The sequence below is a fragment of the Loxodonta africana genome, chromosome 2, assembly GCF_030014295.1.
Source record: "Loxodonta africana isolate mLoxAfr1 chromosome 2, mLoxAfr1.hap2, whole genome shotgun sequence".
NCBI lineage: Eukaryota > Metazoa > Chordata > Mammalia > Proboscidea > Elephantidae > Loxodonta > Loxodonta africana.
In genome coordinates, this window is record NC_087343.1 from 101,245,378 (window position 1) to 101,261,270 (window position 15,893).

Sequence of the window (15,893 nt, forward strand, 5' to 3'; positions counted from 1 at the left end):
AAACAAAAAGTCCTCACAACTGGACCAATAGGCAACATCATGATAAACAGAGAAAAGATTGAGGTTGCCAAGGATTTCATTTTACTTGGATCCACAATCAATGCCCATGGAAAAAGCAGTCAAAAAATCAAATGACACATCGCATTGGGCAAATCTGCTGCAAAAGACCTCTTAAAAGTGTTAAGAAGCAAAGATGTCACCTTGAAGACTAAGGTGTGCCTGACCCAAGCCATGGTGTTTTCAATTGCCTCATAAGCACGCAAAGGCTGCACAATGAATATGGAAGGTAATGGAAGAATTGATGCTTTTGAATTATGGTGTTGATGAGGAATATTGAATACACCATGGACTGCCAGAAGAACAAACAAATCTGTCTTGGAAGAACTACAGCCTGAATGCTCCTTAGAAGGATGGTGAGACTTCATGTCTCATAATTTGGACATGATTTCAGGAGGGACCACTCCCTGGAGAAGGATATCACGCTTGGTAAAGTAGGGAGTGAGTAAGAGGAAGACCGTCAATGAGACATATTGACAGAGTGGCTGCAACAGTGGGCTCAAGCATAACAATAAATGTGAGGATGGCACAGGACCTGGCAATGTTTCATTTTGTTGTACACAGGTTTGCTATGAGTCAGAACCAACTTGATGGCACCTACCAACAACAGCATATCATAGGCATTCTAAAGAGCTCTCTTTAAAGGCCTTTATGAAGCTAAGGAGAGAACCAAAATGGAAATTTTGGAGTTCAAAGTTTATTTGGGAAATTTTGTTATGATATTGATAATTTTCTTCTTAAAGCTTATGAGAAAGTTCTGTAGAGCAATTCAGAAAAAAAAAAAAATTAAGGCCAATGCCATGGGGAGGCAAGTGGAAAATACTGCTTTGGTATATTGCTGTAATGTCATACTAGACATTTTGGGTAAGATTTATCACTGTCTTAAAATCGGGGTGTGCTTAAAGACTTTTTTCTCTCTTAAAAGAACAAGAGAGTCAAAAATATATATAGTGACTAAGAACAGTTGAGGTAATTTATGCTTTGATATTTTTACTTGTCCAACCAATGATCACTTGGGCTATTTTGAAGACATAGGCCTACAATGACTGCTATCAACTCTATTTCTTATGGAGTGTTCTGGCATTTGAAATACCCAAACTAGGTCCCCAACTTAATTATTTTTTTGTATTCCTACTTTTTATAATCTTTTTCTCAATACACTTTATATATTAGAACAGTTTTACCTTTACAGAAAAGTTGGGCAGAAAGTACAGAGAGTTCCCATGTACTCTCTCCCCTCACCCCTTCCCCTTGCCCCACACACAATTTCTCTTACATAATCTTTTTTTAATGGTTATATTCCCTCTTGTTCCCCCACCCCTCACAATTTATGTCCATCCAAAGGAGTTATGTGTTGGATTTCTAATTGTAATATTAGATTATATATTTTATTACTGACTTTGTATGTTCAAAAAGTGTCTCAAAAAGTGTAGTCCAATTGAAAAAAAAAGAAAGAGAAATGACATAGCCTATTATACCATTGATATGAGTCAGAATCAGCTTGATGGCAACGGTTTTTTTTTTTTTTTTTTGTATGAGTCAGGCAATCTGGCTTTTAGTTCTGATTCTACAACTTAAATTGGTATACAACCTTCGACAAGTCTCTTAACATCTCAGGGCTTGGTTTCCTCTGCAACAGGATGAGGATTGTTGTTGTTAGGTGCTGTCAAGTAGGCTCCAACTCATAATGACCTTATGTGTAACAAAACAATATGCTGCTTGGTCCAAGATGAGGATACTGAATGTTTATCCTAGCTTTTCGACCCTGAAATGATACATATGTGATGTGTTATAGATAAGATATGTTGAAATCATTGACAATGTTGCAGCAGAGGGAAAACATCCCAGTAAGGTTTTCAAATAATTTACTTCAATTGATTTGGGTAGGTTAATTATATTTACTGAACCATATATACACACACCTCACTTATTGACATGGTTAGGTTCCAAAGACCAGGTCATTATGTGAAAATTGATGTTGTATAAAACTGAAGGATGACCACATCGGATCACAAAATGGAGAGTGACTATATCAATACATAACTTCCAAGTTACATCATTACATAACTGCCATGTTACATCATTACATAACTGCCAAATTACATCATTGCTTACCCGCCAAACCACTGAGAACCATAGCTCAGCACAGTTGACAAATGACCTTAACTATCACCACTGGCGTTACTCTCACTTCAGAACTTGGCATTCGTTACTGCCAGATATATGTCATTAATAAGCAAAATAGTCAAGACAGTAGATTTTTTTACCATTGTCATAAGTGAAAATGTCAGTTAATGAGATAGTTGATAAGTGAGCAGTAGGTGTATTTTATGATAAAATGCAGATATTGTGGTAGTGAAGGAAGGTTTGCTCAATGCATAGATGAAGAGAAGACAAATTAGGAACAAGCAGCAGTTTTGCTTTCTCTTGTCAGCAGCTCATATCTTCTAGGTCATTTTTAGTACAGTTTTGTGCTGAATGTCAAAATTGTCTCAAGAACTTAATAGTTGAAGGATAAATACTGTTTGAAGCATGGCAGGTCACTGATTGTTTATACTTGTATGAGAGAATTCAGCTCTTCTCCAGAAACAAATAAAAACAGCAGGCGTGGAGGGATTTAAAGGTTGATTTTCTTTCAGCTCAATAAAGTCTGTATCAGAAACCTGGTAAGCTTCCATTTCCATCTTTTAAACTAGATAATTGTCCCACCTTTAGGTAAATGGGAAGCAATGAGGGAATACATGTTAACTATGAGATAAAACTTAAAAAGGAGATAATTATTACAGCATCTTTAAGTAGATATGTTAAGATTTTTTAAACCATATATAATGTTCTCATAGCCACTTTACAGGGGTAATGCCTAAGAAAAGATGAAATATAATGGCTTTAAAATAATTCAAAATGGAGAGATGGGGCCAAGATGGTGGAATAGACGGACACGTCTGGTGAGCCCTCTTACAACAAAGACCTGAAAAACAAGCGAAATGAGTATATTTATGACAAGCTAGGAGCCCTGAACATCAAAGGCAAAGTCTGAAAATGAACTGAGCAGCAGGAGGAGGAAGAGACAGTTCAGAAGCAGAGAGGAGTAAGCGGACCTGAATCTCCCAGAGCCCTCAGGCGCCATTACCTAGATCAGTTGCGGCAGGCTGGTACTAGCATTTGGCTGCAGTTTCTGCAGGGAGAAGCAGCCAGGCACACAGCTCACACACATCTCTAGGACCACAGAAGAATGGCGCTTTCAGCAAAAGTTAAGTACTTGTGTATATTTTACCATACCCCCTGCCCCCAAGCTGGCTTCAGCATCTGATGATTTCCCTGTTGAGCACCTAGAGCCATCCTTCTGGCCTTGGAGAAGGAATAAATTCTCAGCTGAGGGAAAAGATAATTTGCCAGCTCCACTAACCTGAGGAGCTCAGGACAGAAGTGGCTCCTGTCCAGGCATAAATGGTCCTTGGACTCGTAGTATCTTTTACCCCTGCATGGACCTGTGTGAGCCTATTTCAGGAGAGTAGGCCCTTGTTGGCAGACAACAATTGTTTCAGCTATACGGTGGAGAGGTGGGTGTGTGATGTTTGACACCGCTTTGCCTACTAAACAGGTTCCTCACCTACCCACATCAGGGGACTAAGGACTGGTGGCTCCATTCATGTCACCCAGCCACCTGCGACAGGGGTCCAAGGTTAACTGGTACCTCCCAGTCCTTACGACCAAAAGCATCGGGTGCCGATGGTCCATCTGCAGAACCCACCCACCTGTATGATCTAGGGAAGAGGGATGTGCTTTCCTCAGAGACACTTGGGGGACAATTCTCAGCCCCCTGCCTTATTCAGAGCATGACTCCCTGCTGCAACAAGATACTGGTACTTACACCAATCACACCTGCCCCTCTAAGACTTTAGGACAGAGCCTTTACCACAAACTTGATAAGCAGCTACCTGGACACCTGTGCTGAATCCATACAACAAAAGTAAATGGACTCCTAGACTGATATACCTGATAATAGCACTAGCCATCTGGTGACAGGTCATAAGAGCTTCAAAGGCAAAAATAACCAAGCTAGCTCACTCAAGCAACCCATCTGGGCATATCAAAACAAAACAAAGCAAGAAGCTAGGATAGAGTAAGCAAAAATAAAATAAACTAATACAATAACTTATAGATGGCTTGGAGACAACAGCCAACATCAAATCACACAAAGAAACAGACCATAATTGCTTCAACAAGCTCTCAGAACAAAGAATAAAGGGATCTTCTACATGAAAGCACATTTCTGGAATTACCAGATGCAGAATACAAAAGATTAATATACAGAACCCCTTAAGACATCAGAAAGGAAATCAGGCAACATGCAGAACAAGACAAAGGAACACGCAGATAAAGCAGTTGAATAAATTAAAAAGGTTATTCAGGAACATAATGAAAAATTTAATAAGCTGGAAAAATCCATAGATAGACAGCAATCAGAAATTCAGAAGATTAACAATAAAATTACAGGAGTAGACAACTCAGTAGAAAGTCACAGGAGCAGAATTGAGCAAGCGGAAGGCAGAATTTATGAACTTGAAGATAAAGCACTTGGCACCAATATATCTGAAGAAAAATCAGATAAGAGAATTAAAAAAAATGAAGAAACCTTAAGAATCATGTGGGACTCTAACAAGAGAAATAACCTACGAGAGATTGAAGTACCAGAACAGGGAGGGATAACAGAAAATACAGAGAGAATTGTTGAAGATTTGTTGGCAGAAAACTTCCCTGATATTGTGAAAGATGAGAAGATAGCTATCCAAGGTGCTCATCGAACTCCACATAAGGTAGATTTTAAAAGAAAGTCACCAACACATATTATAATCAAACTTGCCAAAACCAAAGATAAAAAGAGAATTTTAAGAGCAGCTAGGGATAAACAAAAAGTCACCTACAAAGTAAAGCCAATAAGAATAAGCTTGGACTACTTGGCAGAAACCATGCAGGCAAGAAGGCAATGGGAAGACTTGTATTAAAAATCGAAGGAAAAAAATTGCCAGCCAAGAATCATATATCCAGCAAAATGTCTCTCAAATGTGAAGGTGAAATTAGGACATTTCCAGATAAACAGAAGTTTAGGGAATTCATAAAAACCAAACAAAACTCCAAGAAATACTAAACGGAGTTCTTTGTTAGAAAATCAATAATACCAGGTATCAACCCATAACTAAAACAATGGACAGAGCAATCAGATGTCAACCCAGCCAGGGAAATCACAAAAATAAATCAAGATAAAAAATGCTCAAAACAGGGAAACAGCGATATTATCATGTAAAGGAAGACAACATTAAAGAATAAAGAGGGACTAAGAAATATATTCATAGATCATTCACACGGACAGGAAGACCAGGTGTTACAAATAAATAAAAGTTATGTTTAAATTTAGAAAAATAGAAGTAAATATTAAGGTAACCACAAAGGAGACAAACTATCCTACACATCAAAATAAAATACAAGAAAAAATAGAGACTCAGCAGAAACAAAATCAACAACAACAAAGAAGGAGGAAAGACAATATATAAACTACTCAGCACAAAAAATTCAGTGGGAAAAAGAAACTGTCAATAACACACAAAAAAAGACATCAAAATGATGGCACTAAATTCATATCTATCCATAATTATGCTGAATGTAAATGGATTAAATGCACCACTAAAGAGACAGAGAGTGGCAGAATGGATTAAAAAAATGATCCGCCTATATGCTGCCTACAAGAGACACACTTTAGACTTAGGGACACAAATAAACTAAAGCTCAAAGGATGGAAAAAATATATCAAGGAAACAGCAATCAAAAAAGAGCAGAAGTGGCAATATTAATTTCTGGCAAAATAGACTTTAAAGTTAAATCCACCACAAAGGATATGGAAGGACACTACATAATGATTAAAGGCACAATATACCAGGAGGCTATACTATATTAAATATTTATGCACCCAAGTACAGGGTTGTAAGATACATAAAACAAACTGTAACAACATTGAAAAGTGACATAGATAGCTCCACAATTATAGTAGGAGACTTCGACATGCCACTTTTGGCGAAGGACAGGACATTCAGAAAGAAGCTCAATAAAGACACGGAAGCTCTAAATGCCACAATCAATCAACTTGACCTTATAGACATACAAAACACTCCACTCAGCAGCAGTCAAGTATACTTTCTTTTCTAGTGCAGATGGAACATTCTCTAGAATAGACCACATATTAGGTCATAAAGCAAGCCTTAGCAGAATCCAAAGCATTGGAATATTACAAAGCATCTTCTCTGACCATAAGGCCATAAAAGTAGAAATCAATAACAGAAAAAGCAGGGAAAAGAAATCACACACTTGGAAACTGAACAATACCCTGCTCAAAAAAGACTGGGTTATGGAAGACATTAAGGATGGAATAAAGAATTTCATAGAATCCAATTAGAAAGAATACACTTCGTATCAGAACCTTTGGGACACAGCGAAAGCAGTGCTTAAGAGGTCAATTTATATCAATAAATGCACACATACAAAAAGAAGAAAGGGCCAAAATCAAAGAATTATTCCTACAACTTGAACAAATAGAAAGAGAGCAACAAAAGAAATCATCAGGCACCAGAAGAAAACAAATAATAAAAATTAGAGCAAAATTAAATGAAATAGAAAACAGAAAAACAATTGAAAGAATTAACAAGACGACAAGCCGAATTTTTGAAAAAATTAACACAATTGATAAACCATGGCCAAACTGACAAAAGAAAAACAGGAGAGGAAGCAAATAACCAGAATAAGAAATGAGATGTGTGATATTACAACAGACCCAACTGAAATTAAAAGAATCATATCAGATTACTGTGAAAAATTGTACTCCAACAAATTTGAAAACCTAGAAGAAATGAATGAATTCCTAGAAACACACTATTTACCTAAATTAACACAGAGGTAGAACAACTAAATAGACCCATAACAAAAGAAGAGGTTGAAAAGATAATCAAAAAACTCCCAACAGAAAAAAGCCCTGGCCCAGATGGCTTCACTGCAGAGTTATACCAAACTTTCAGAGAAGAGTTAACACCACTACTACTAAAGGCATTTCAGAGCACAGAAAAGGACGGAATACTCTCAAACTTGTTTTATGAAGCCACCATATCTGGGTATATCCCTGATACCAAAGCCACGTAAAGACACCACAAACAAAGAAAATTACAAACCTATATCCCTCATGAACTTAGATGCAAAAATCCTCAACAAAATTCTAGCCAATGGAATTCAACAACATATCAAAAAAATAATTCACCATGACCAAGTGGGATTCATACCAGGTATGCAGGGATGGTTCAACATTAGAAAAACAATTAATGTAATCCACCATATAAATAAAACAAAAGACAAGAATCACATGATTTTATCAATTGATGCAGAAAACACATTTGATAAAGTTCAAAACCCATTTGTGATAAAAACTCTCAGCAAAATAGAAATAGAAGGGAAATTCCTCAACATAATAAAGGCTGTGTATACAAACCCAATAGCCAACATCATCCTAGATGAAGAGAGTCTGAAAGCATTCCCCTTGAGATCAGGAACCAGACAAGGATGCTCTTTATCACCATTCTTATTCAACATTGTGCTGAGGTCCTAGTCAGTGCAATTAGGCTAGATAAAGAAATAAAGGGCATCCATATTGGCAAGGAAGAAGTAAGAGTATCTCTATTTGCAAATGACATGATCTTATGCACAGAAAACACTCAAGAATCCTCAAGAAAACTACTGAAAGTAACAGAAGAGTTCAGCAGAGTATCAGGATACAAGATAAACATACAAAAATTGGTTGGATTCCTCTACACCAACAAAAAGAACATCAAGGAAGAAATCACCAAATCAATGCCATTTACAATAGCTCCCCCAAAAATGAAATACTTAGGAATAAATCTTATCAGAGATGTAAAAGACTTATACAAAGAAAACTACAAAACACTACCGCAAGAAACCAAAAGAGACCTAGCTAAGTGGAAAAACACCTTGTTCATGGATAGGAAGACTTAACATTGTAAAAATGTCTATTCTACCAAAAGCGATCTATAGATACAATGCAATTCCGATTCAAATTCCAATGACATTTTTTAATAAGATGGAGAAGCAAATCGCCACTTCATATGGGTGGGAAAAAGGCACTGGATAAGCAAAGTATTACTGAAAAAGAAGAACAAAGTGGGAGGTTTCACTCTACCTGATTTTAGAACCTATTATACCGCCACTGTAGTCAAAGCAGCCTGGTACTAGTACAACAACAGATACATAGAATAATGGAAAAGAAATGAGAATCCAGACATAAGTCTATCCATATGTGAGCAGGTGATATTGACAAAGGCCCAAAGCCAGTTAAATGGGGAAAAGACAGTCTTTTTAACAAATGGTGCTGGCATAACTGGATATCCATCTGCAAAAAATTAAACAAGACCCACACCTCACACCATGCACAAAAACTAATTCAAAATGCATCAAAGACCTATATATAAAATCTAAAACAAGATCATGGAAGAACAAATAAGGACAACGTTAGGAGCCCTAAAACATGGAATAAACAGTATACAAAACATTACTAACAATGCAGAAAAGAAACTAGATAATTGGGAGCTCCTAAAAATCAAACATCTATGCTCATCCAAAGACTTCACCAAAAGAGTAAGAAGATTACCTACAGAGTGGAAAAAGTTTTTATCTATCACATTTCCAGTCAGCTCCTGATCTCTAAAATCTACATGATACTGCAAAAACTCAACTACAAAAAGACAAATAACCCAATTAAAAAATGGGCAAAAGATATGAACAGGCACTTCACTAAAGAAGACATTCAGGTAGCTAACAGATACATGAGGAAATCCTCATGATCTTTAGCCATTAGAGAAACGCAAATCAAAACTACAATGAGATTCCGTCTCATTCCAACAAGACTGGCATTAATCCAAAAAACACAAAAGAATAAATGTTGGAGAAGTTGTGGAGAGACTGGAACACTTACACACTGCTGGTGGGAATGTAAAATGGTACAACCACTTTGGAAATCGATTTGGCACTTCCTTAAAAAGCTGAAAATAGAACTACCATACCATCCAGCAATCCCACTCCTTGGAGTATATCCTAGAGAAATAAGAGCCTTTACACAAACAGATATATGTATACCCGTGTTCATTGCAGCACTATTTACAATAGCAAAAAGGTGGAAGCAACCAAGGTGCTCATCAATGGATGAATGGATAAATAAATTATGGTATATTCACACAATGGAATACTACACATCGATAAAGAACAGTGATGAATCTGTGAAACATTTCATAACATGGAGGAACCTGGAAGGCATTATGCTGAGTGAAATTAGTCAGTTGCAAAAGTACACATATTGTACAAGGCCACTATTATAATAATTGGAGAAGCAGTTTAAACAGAGAAGAAAATATTCTTTGATGGTTATGAGATGGGGGGGAGGGAGGGAGGAAGGGAGTTAGGGAGAGGAATGTAGATAATGTAGATGTAGATAAGAACTATTTTAGGTGAAGGGAAAGACAACACACAGTACAGAAGAGGTCAGCACAACTGGACTAAACCAAAAGCAGTTTCCTGAATAGAATGAACACTTCAAAGGCCAGCCTAGCAGGGGCAAGGGTTTAGGGACCATGGTTTCAGGGGACATCTAAGTCAATTGGCATAATAAAATCTATTAAGAAAACACACTGCACCCCACTTTGGAGAGTGGTGTCTGCAGTCTTAAATGCTAGCAATCAGCCATCTAAGATGCATCAATTGGTCTCAACTCACCTGGACCAAAGGAGAATGAAGAACACCAAAGACACAAGGTAATTATGAGCCCAAGAGACAGAAAGGGCCACATAAACCAGAGACTACATCGGCCTGAGATCAGAAGAACTAGGTGGTGCCCGGCTACAACTGCCCTTGACAGGGAGCACAACAGAGAACCCCTGAGGGAGCAGGACAGCAGTGGGATGCAGACCCCAAATTCTCATAAAAAGACCAGACTTAATGGTCTCACTGAGACTAGAAGCACCCCAGTGGTCATGGTCCCCAGACCTTCTGTAAGCCCAAGACAGGAACTATTCCCAAAACCAACTCTTCAGACAGGGATTGGACTGGACAATAGGACAGAAAATGACACTGGTGAAGAATGAGCTTCTTGGATCAAGAAGACACATGAGACTATGTTGGCATCTCCTGTCTGAAGGCGAGATGAGAGGGTAGAGGGGGTCAGAAGCTGGCCAAATGGAAGCTAAATGAGACTGTGGAAGGAAGGAGTGTGCAATTAGGAGTATATAGCAAAGTGTATATAAATTTTTGTATTAGAGTCTGGCTTGATTTGTAAACTTTCACTTAAAGCAGAATAAAAAAATTAATTAAAAAAAATGAAAGAAAAGGAAACATGTATTCAACATCTACTCCGAGCTGGGCAAAAAAAATAAATAACTCGAAATGATATTCAACTAATATCTGATAGCCAAAAAAGTCCAGGGAGTATGAAACCCATTATTATGAGCTAGCTGTTTTTTAATATAGAGCCTAGGAAAAATTTCCTGGGTGGCGCAAACAGTTAGTGTGCTCAGCTGCTAAGAGAAAGGTTGGCAGTTCAAGTCCATCACAGGTGTCTCAGAAGAAAGGCTTAGTGATCTGCTTCCAAAAATTGTCCATTGAAAACCACATGGAGCACAGTTCTTCTCTGATACACATTGGGTCATCACAAGTCAGAGTCAACTCGACATCAATTAGTAAGAAAATATTTCATGAAAAGAGTGGTTCCAAGGCAGTGCAGGGGGAGCTCATAAGTTCAGAGTCAAATGCAAATAATCGGAATGATTAGGCTAATGACAACGAACCTTACTTCCTATCCTTTGCTCTTCCCAAAACATTAAATATGAAGACTTAAAGGCAGGATATTAAGGTGAGAGTCTTTACACCTGTCCCTGATGACAGGGTCACCCATCAACACCTTCTGTTCAGGTATACAATCTACTCTGTCTTTAACTTACTCTCTAGCTCTGGGCAAAAGAACATACAGACAGGGAAAACATATTGTACCCGAGGAATGATAGTACAGGCTTGACTTGTAGAGAGAGAGGCACCATAGTCATAATAATAAATTACCCATACTTTTGAAGAAAACTAGCCAGTAGTTTTGGCCATCAGTTGTTGAATAAATGTACCCAAGAATCACAAAATACCATTTTCAAATCTTACTAATGCCTTATATGCTCATTGGAAACCCTGGTGGTGTAGTGGTTAAGAACTATGACTGCTAACCAAAAGGTCTGCAGTTTGAATTCCCCAGGTGCTCCTTGGAAACCCTATGGGGCAGTTCTACTCTGCACTATATGGGCGCTATGAGTTGGAATCGACTCTACAGCAGTGGGTTTGGTTTTTGTTTTTTTATTTATATTAAGCATATTAAATTAAATATTAAATTCAATTTTATGATGTAATGCTTCCCAATAATAAAAATAAATAACAAAATCTGCATTAGTTTTCCCCTCAACATCTTCCCTCACCTCACCTCAAACCATGCTAAATTTAGAAAGGAAGTAATGGTTAATAGTTCCCAACAGAAACCTTGATGCTGAAAAATAGAAGTTAAAGTTCTATAAACACTGGATTCAGCAAAACTGATAACAATAAAACTTTAAAAACATCTGTAAAGGCATATTTTAAGAATCTAAAAAATGCTTCTTTTACAAGAAGTAAATTACTCATACCTGGAACGTTATATAAAAAGTCCCATAGTTGTTCTTCTTCTATGTAGCTCACAAAAACATTTCCAAATGTTTGTGGAGAAAAATTGCAATGGTACAGTACGTTAAAGATGGCTTCTATCAAGCCGGATCCTTGGTTCAGATTCTTTTCTGTATCAGAAACTTGTTCTCCAAAAGCACATTCTTGAAAAGAATAAAAAGATTTATTAAGGTAGGTGTTAATGACTGTTGATTTAATTTTTATCACTGATCCTAGCATAATGCTGTGGAAATATATTTGAATATTTACATTAAAAAAATTCTTTCAGATCAATGATTCATCTAACCCACTATTGTTTCTGAGATACGCAAGGATATTCGTAAAAAAAAACATTGTAAGAAGGACCACAATGATATCACTACAAAGGGCTATTCCAGTTTCCTTGTACAACAGAATCTTTTTTTCCTCTTAAAAAACTTCTGTTTTTTTCTTGTTTAAAAGTAATACATGTTCATTTCAGAAACTTAAAAAAATCCAGACAGCTAAGAAAACTAAAATCGTACCAAATTCTACCAAACAGTGATAGTCACTTTGGTGGAGACTTTCATTCATATTATATATAAATATGCATAGGTGAATGTATGTATATATAGCTTGCAAATAAATAGAATTAAACTCTATATATTGTTTTCTTTAGTTATTATTATTTACCTAAAACCTATTTAAAGCTAGTTGAATCATTGTATCTCTCTTTAGGATGTCAAGTTCTGAAAATCATTACACCCTTTATTTATCCAGAATAGAAGTTTCGTGGAAAATTCACATTTCTAGTACTCTCAGAATTGTACTCTCAATTTTCTGAATAAATTTATAAACTTTTCTCAAACTCATGTTGTTGTTGCTGTTAGGTGCCGTCAAGTCGGTTCCAACTCAATAGCAACCCTATGTACAACAGAATGAAACACTGCCCAGTCCTTCACCATCCTCAAGGTAGTTGCTATGTTTGAGCTCATTGTCGCATCCACTGTGTCAATCCATCTAGTTCAGGGTCTTCCTCTTTTTCGCTTACCCTCTGCTTTACCAAGCATGATGTCCTTCTTCAAGGACTGGTCCCTTCTGATAACATGGCCAAAGTCTGTAAGATGAAATCTCACCATCCTCACATCTAAGGAGCATTCTGGCTGTATTGCTTCCAAACAGATTTGTTTGTTCTTTTGGCAGTCCGTAGAATATTCAATATTCTTCACCAACATCATAATTCAAAAACGTCAATTCTTCTTCGATCTTTCCTATTCATTGTCCAGGTTTCGCGTGCATATGAGGCAGTTGAAAACACCATGGCTTGGGTCAGGCATACCTTAGTCCTCAAAGTGATGTTTTTACTTTTTAACACTTTTTTAAAGAGGTCTTTCACAGCAGATTTACCCAATGCAATACATCTCAAATCCGTAGACACTGTCATTTCAGAGGGAAGAGGTTTGTCATTTCGTTTATCAATGAAATTACATAAAGAATTCCCATAAAAATGGGGCCATTTTAATTGCCTCTTTCAAACTGTTTCCTGGCTCCATTCTGACTTCCTTCCTCAAAATCTGTAATCAGAAGTTCCTGAAGTATTGCATTTATGGAATGGACTGGTTAAGTGGAATACTAATTTCTATTTTGTTTGGATAATTAGTATAATCCAATATAATATGCAAAAATCTTTATTGAATTAAAGATGACAGCAATTCTCAGATCTTGTCTCTTATATTTTAAAATCTTGAATAAATATAATCCGGATTATTGGGAGATGAGTATATTTCTTTACTTTTCCTCATTTAGAAGCTCATAGCTTTTATGCTTCATTGTGATCATTTTATTTCTATTATTTGATTTTCGTAATCAAAGGAGCTTATTGTTACCTGCAAACTAAAAACTAGTGCCATAGGCTTTATGGAGAAGATTTTTATTGGTCTGCATTTCTAATATCCATTTTCTTTGTCTCTCTTTTTAAAACAAATTGGTTTTCCTTTGGCAAGCTACCTCTCCACTCCTCCACACATATATACACACTTAATCTATTTGATTTGAGTAAGCCTGTCTCTATCACCTGGGGTGGACACATGACCAAGATCTGGCCAATTGCACCATGATGCCTCCGTCTCAAGAGTGATTATTTCAGGGAAGAGCAGGTGACCAATGAAGACCTTCTTCAGGACTTTTGTTGGAGCCACTGGTAAAGAGGTGTTTTCTTTTCACTAGGGTTGCTATTCCATCTTCTATTGATGCTTCCCATGTCATTTAATATTTTCCCTGTAGAACCCTGCACTATTGCAACTCTAGGCTTGAATTTTTTCTTTAGTTCTTTTAGCTTGAGCAATGCCAAGTGTGTTCTTCCCTTTTGGTTTTCTATCTCCAGCTCTTTGCACATGTCATTATAACACTTTGTCTTCATGACCTGCCCTTTGAAATCTTCTATTCAGTACTTTTACTTCATCATTTCTTCTTTATTTTCTATGGAGAAAATATTAAACAATGCAGGAAGCATTAAAAGAAGATGGAAGGAATACACAGAGCCATTATACCAAGAAGAATTGGTCAATGTTCAACCATTTCAAGAGGTAGCATGTGATCAGGAACCGATGGTACTGAAGGAAGAAGTCCAAGCTGCACTGAGGGCTTTGACAAAAAACAAGGCTCCAGGAATTGACAGAATACCAATTGAGATGTTTCAACAAATGGATGCAGTGCTGGAAGTGCTCACTCGTCTATGCCAAGAAATTTGGGAGACAGCTACCTGGCCAACCAACTGGAAGAGATCCATATTTATGGCTGTACCCAGGAAAGGTGACCCAACTGAATGTGGAGATTATCAAACAATATCATTAATATCACATGCAAGTAAAATTTTGCTGAAGATCATTCAAAAGCAGCTGCAGTAGTGCATCAACAGGGAACTGCCAGAAATGCAGGTTGGATTCAGAAGAGGACACGGAACAAGGGATATCATTGGTGATGTCACACGGATTCTGGCTAAAAGCAAAGAACAACAGAAAGATGTTTACCTGTGTTTTATTGACTATGCAAAGGTATTTGACTGTCTGGATCATAACAGATTGTGGATAACATTGTGAAGAATGGGAATTTCAGAACACTTAATTGTGCTCATGAGGAATCTGTACATAGATGAAGAGGCAGTTGTTCAGACAGAACAAGGAGATACTGCGTGGTTTAAAGTCAGGAAAGGTGTGTGTCAGGGTTGTATCCTTCCACCATACCTATTCAATCTGTATGCTGAGCAAATAATTTGAGAAGCTGGACTATATGAAGAAGAACAGGGCATTAGGATTGGAGGAAGACTCATTAACAACCTTGCTTGGTGAAAGTGAAGAGGACTTGAAGCACTTACTGATGAAGATCAAAGACCACAGCCTTCAGTATGTATTACACCTCAACATAAAGAAAACAAAAATCCTCACAAGTGGACCAATAAGCAACATCATGATAAACAGAGAAAAGACTGAAGTTGTCAAGGATTTCATTTTACTTGGATCCATGATCAACACCCACAGAAGCAGCAGTCAGGAAATCAAATGACGCATTGCATCGGACAAGTCTGCTGCAAAAGATCTCTTTAAAGTGTTGTAAGGCAAAGATGTCACCTTGAAGACTAAGGTGTGCCTAACCCAAGCGATGGTATGTTCAGTTGAATCATATGCATGTGAAAGCTGAACAATGAATAAGGAAGACCAAAAAAGAATTGATGCTAGCCATTTTGATACCACTTGCAGAGAACTTGACTGAGACTGAATCCAATATAGTAAAAGGGAGAACCAAGAGATGGAGAGAAGAAGATTCGTTATGACATGACACTGCTTGAGAACCCAGATCCAGCAAAGCCTGTAAATTTATGTAAGCTGAGCTGATACTTTTCCCTTCTTGATTAAGTCAGGCTGTTCTGTGGTATCTGTCACTTGCAGTATTAAGGGGTTTGACTTTTTTGTCCAGCACAAAATGTTAGACGGCAAAAATTCCTAGTCTAGGTATTCATCTCCCCCGACCCCACCCCCAAATATTTTCTGCAGTTCTCTGGGTCTTTTCCTTACTCCACCTCATCT

General features: G+C 37.3%; 1 protein-coding gene across 2 annotated transcripts in view; it reads right to left on the minus strand.

Moving 5' to 3' along the window:
• KIAA0825 (KIAA0825 ortholog) overlaps nucleotides 1–15,893 on the minus strand; it is a 446,146-nt gene that overhangs the window by 258,659 nt on the left and 171,594 nt on the right. For both annotated transcript variants that reach the window (XM_064274127.1, XM_023547725.2), the window contains exon 15: nucleotides 11,817–11,996. In XM_064274127.1, coding sequence (XP_064130197.1) covers nucleotides 11,817–11,996 — 180 coding nt within the window. The remainder of the gene's footprint in view (nucleotides 1–11,816; nucleotides 11,997–15,893) is intronic.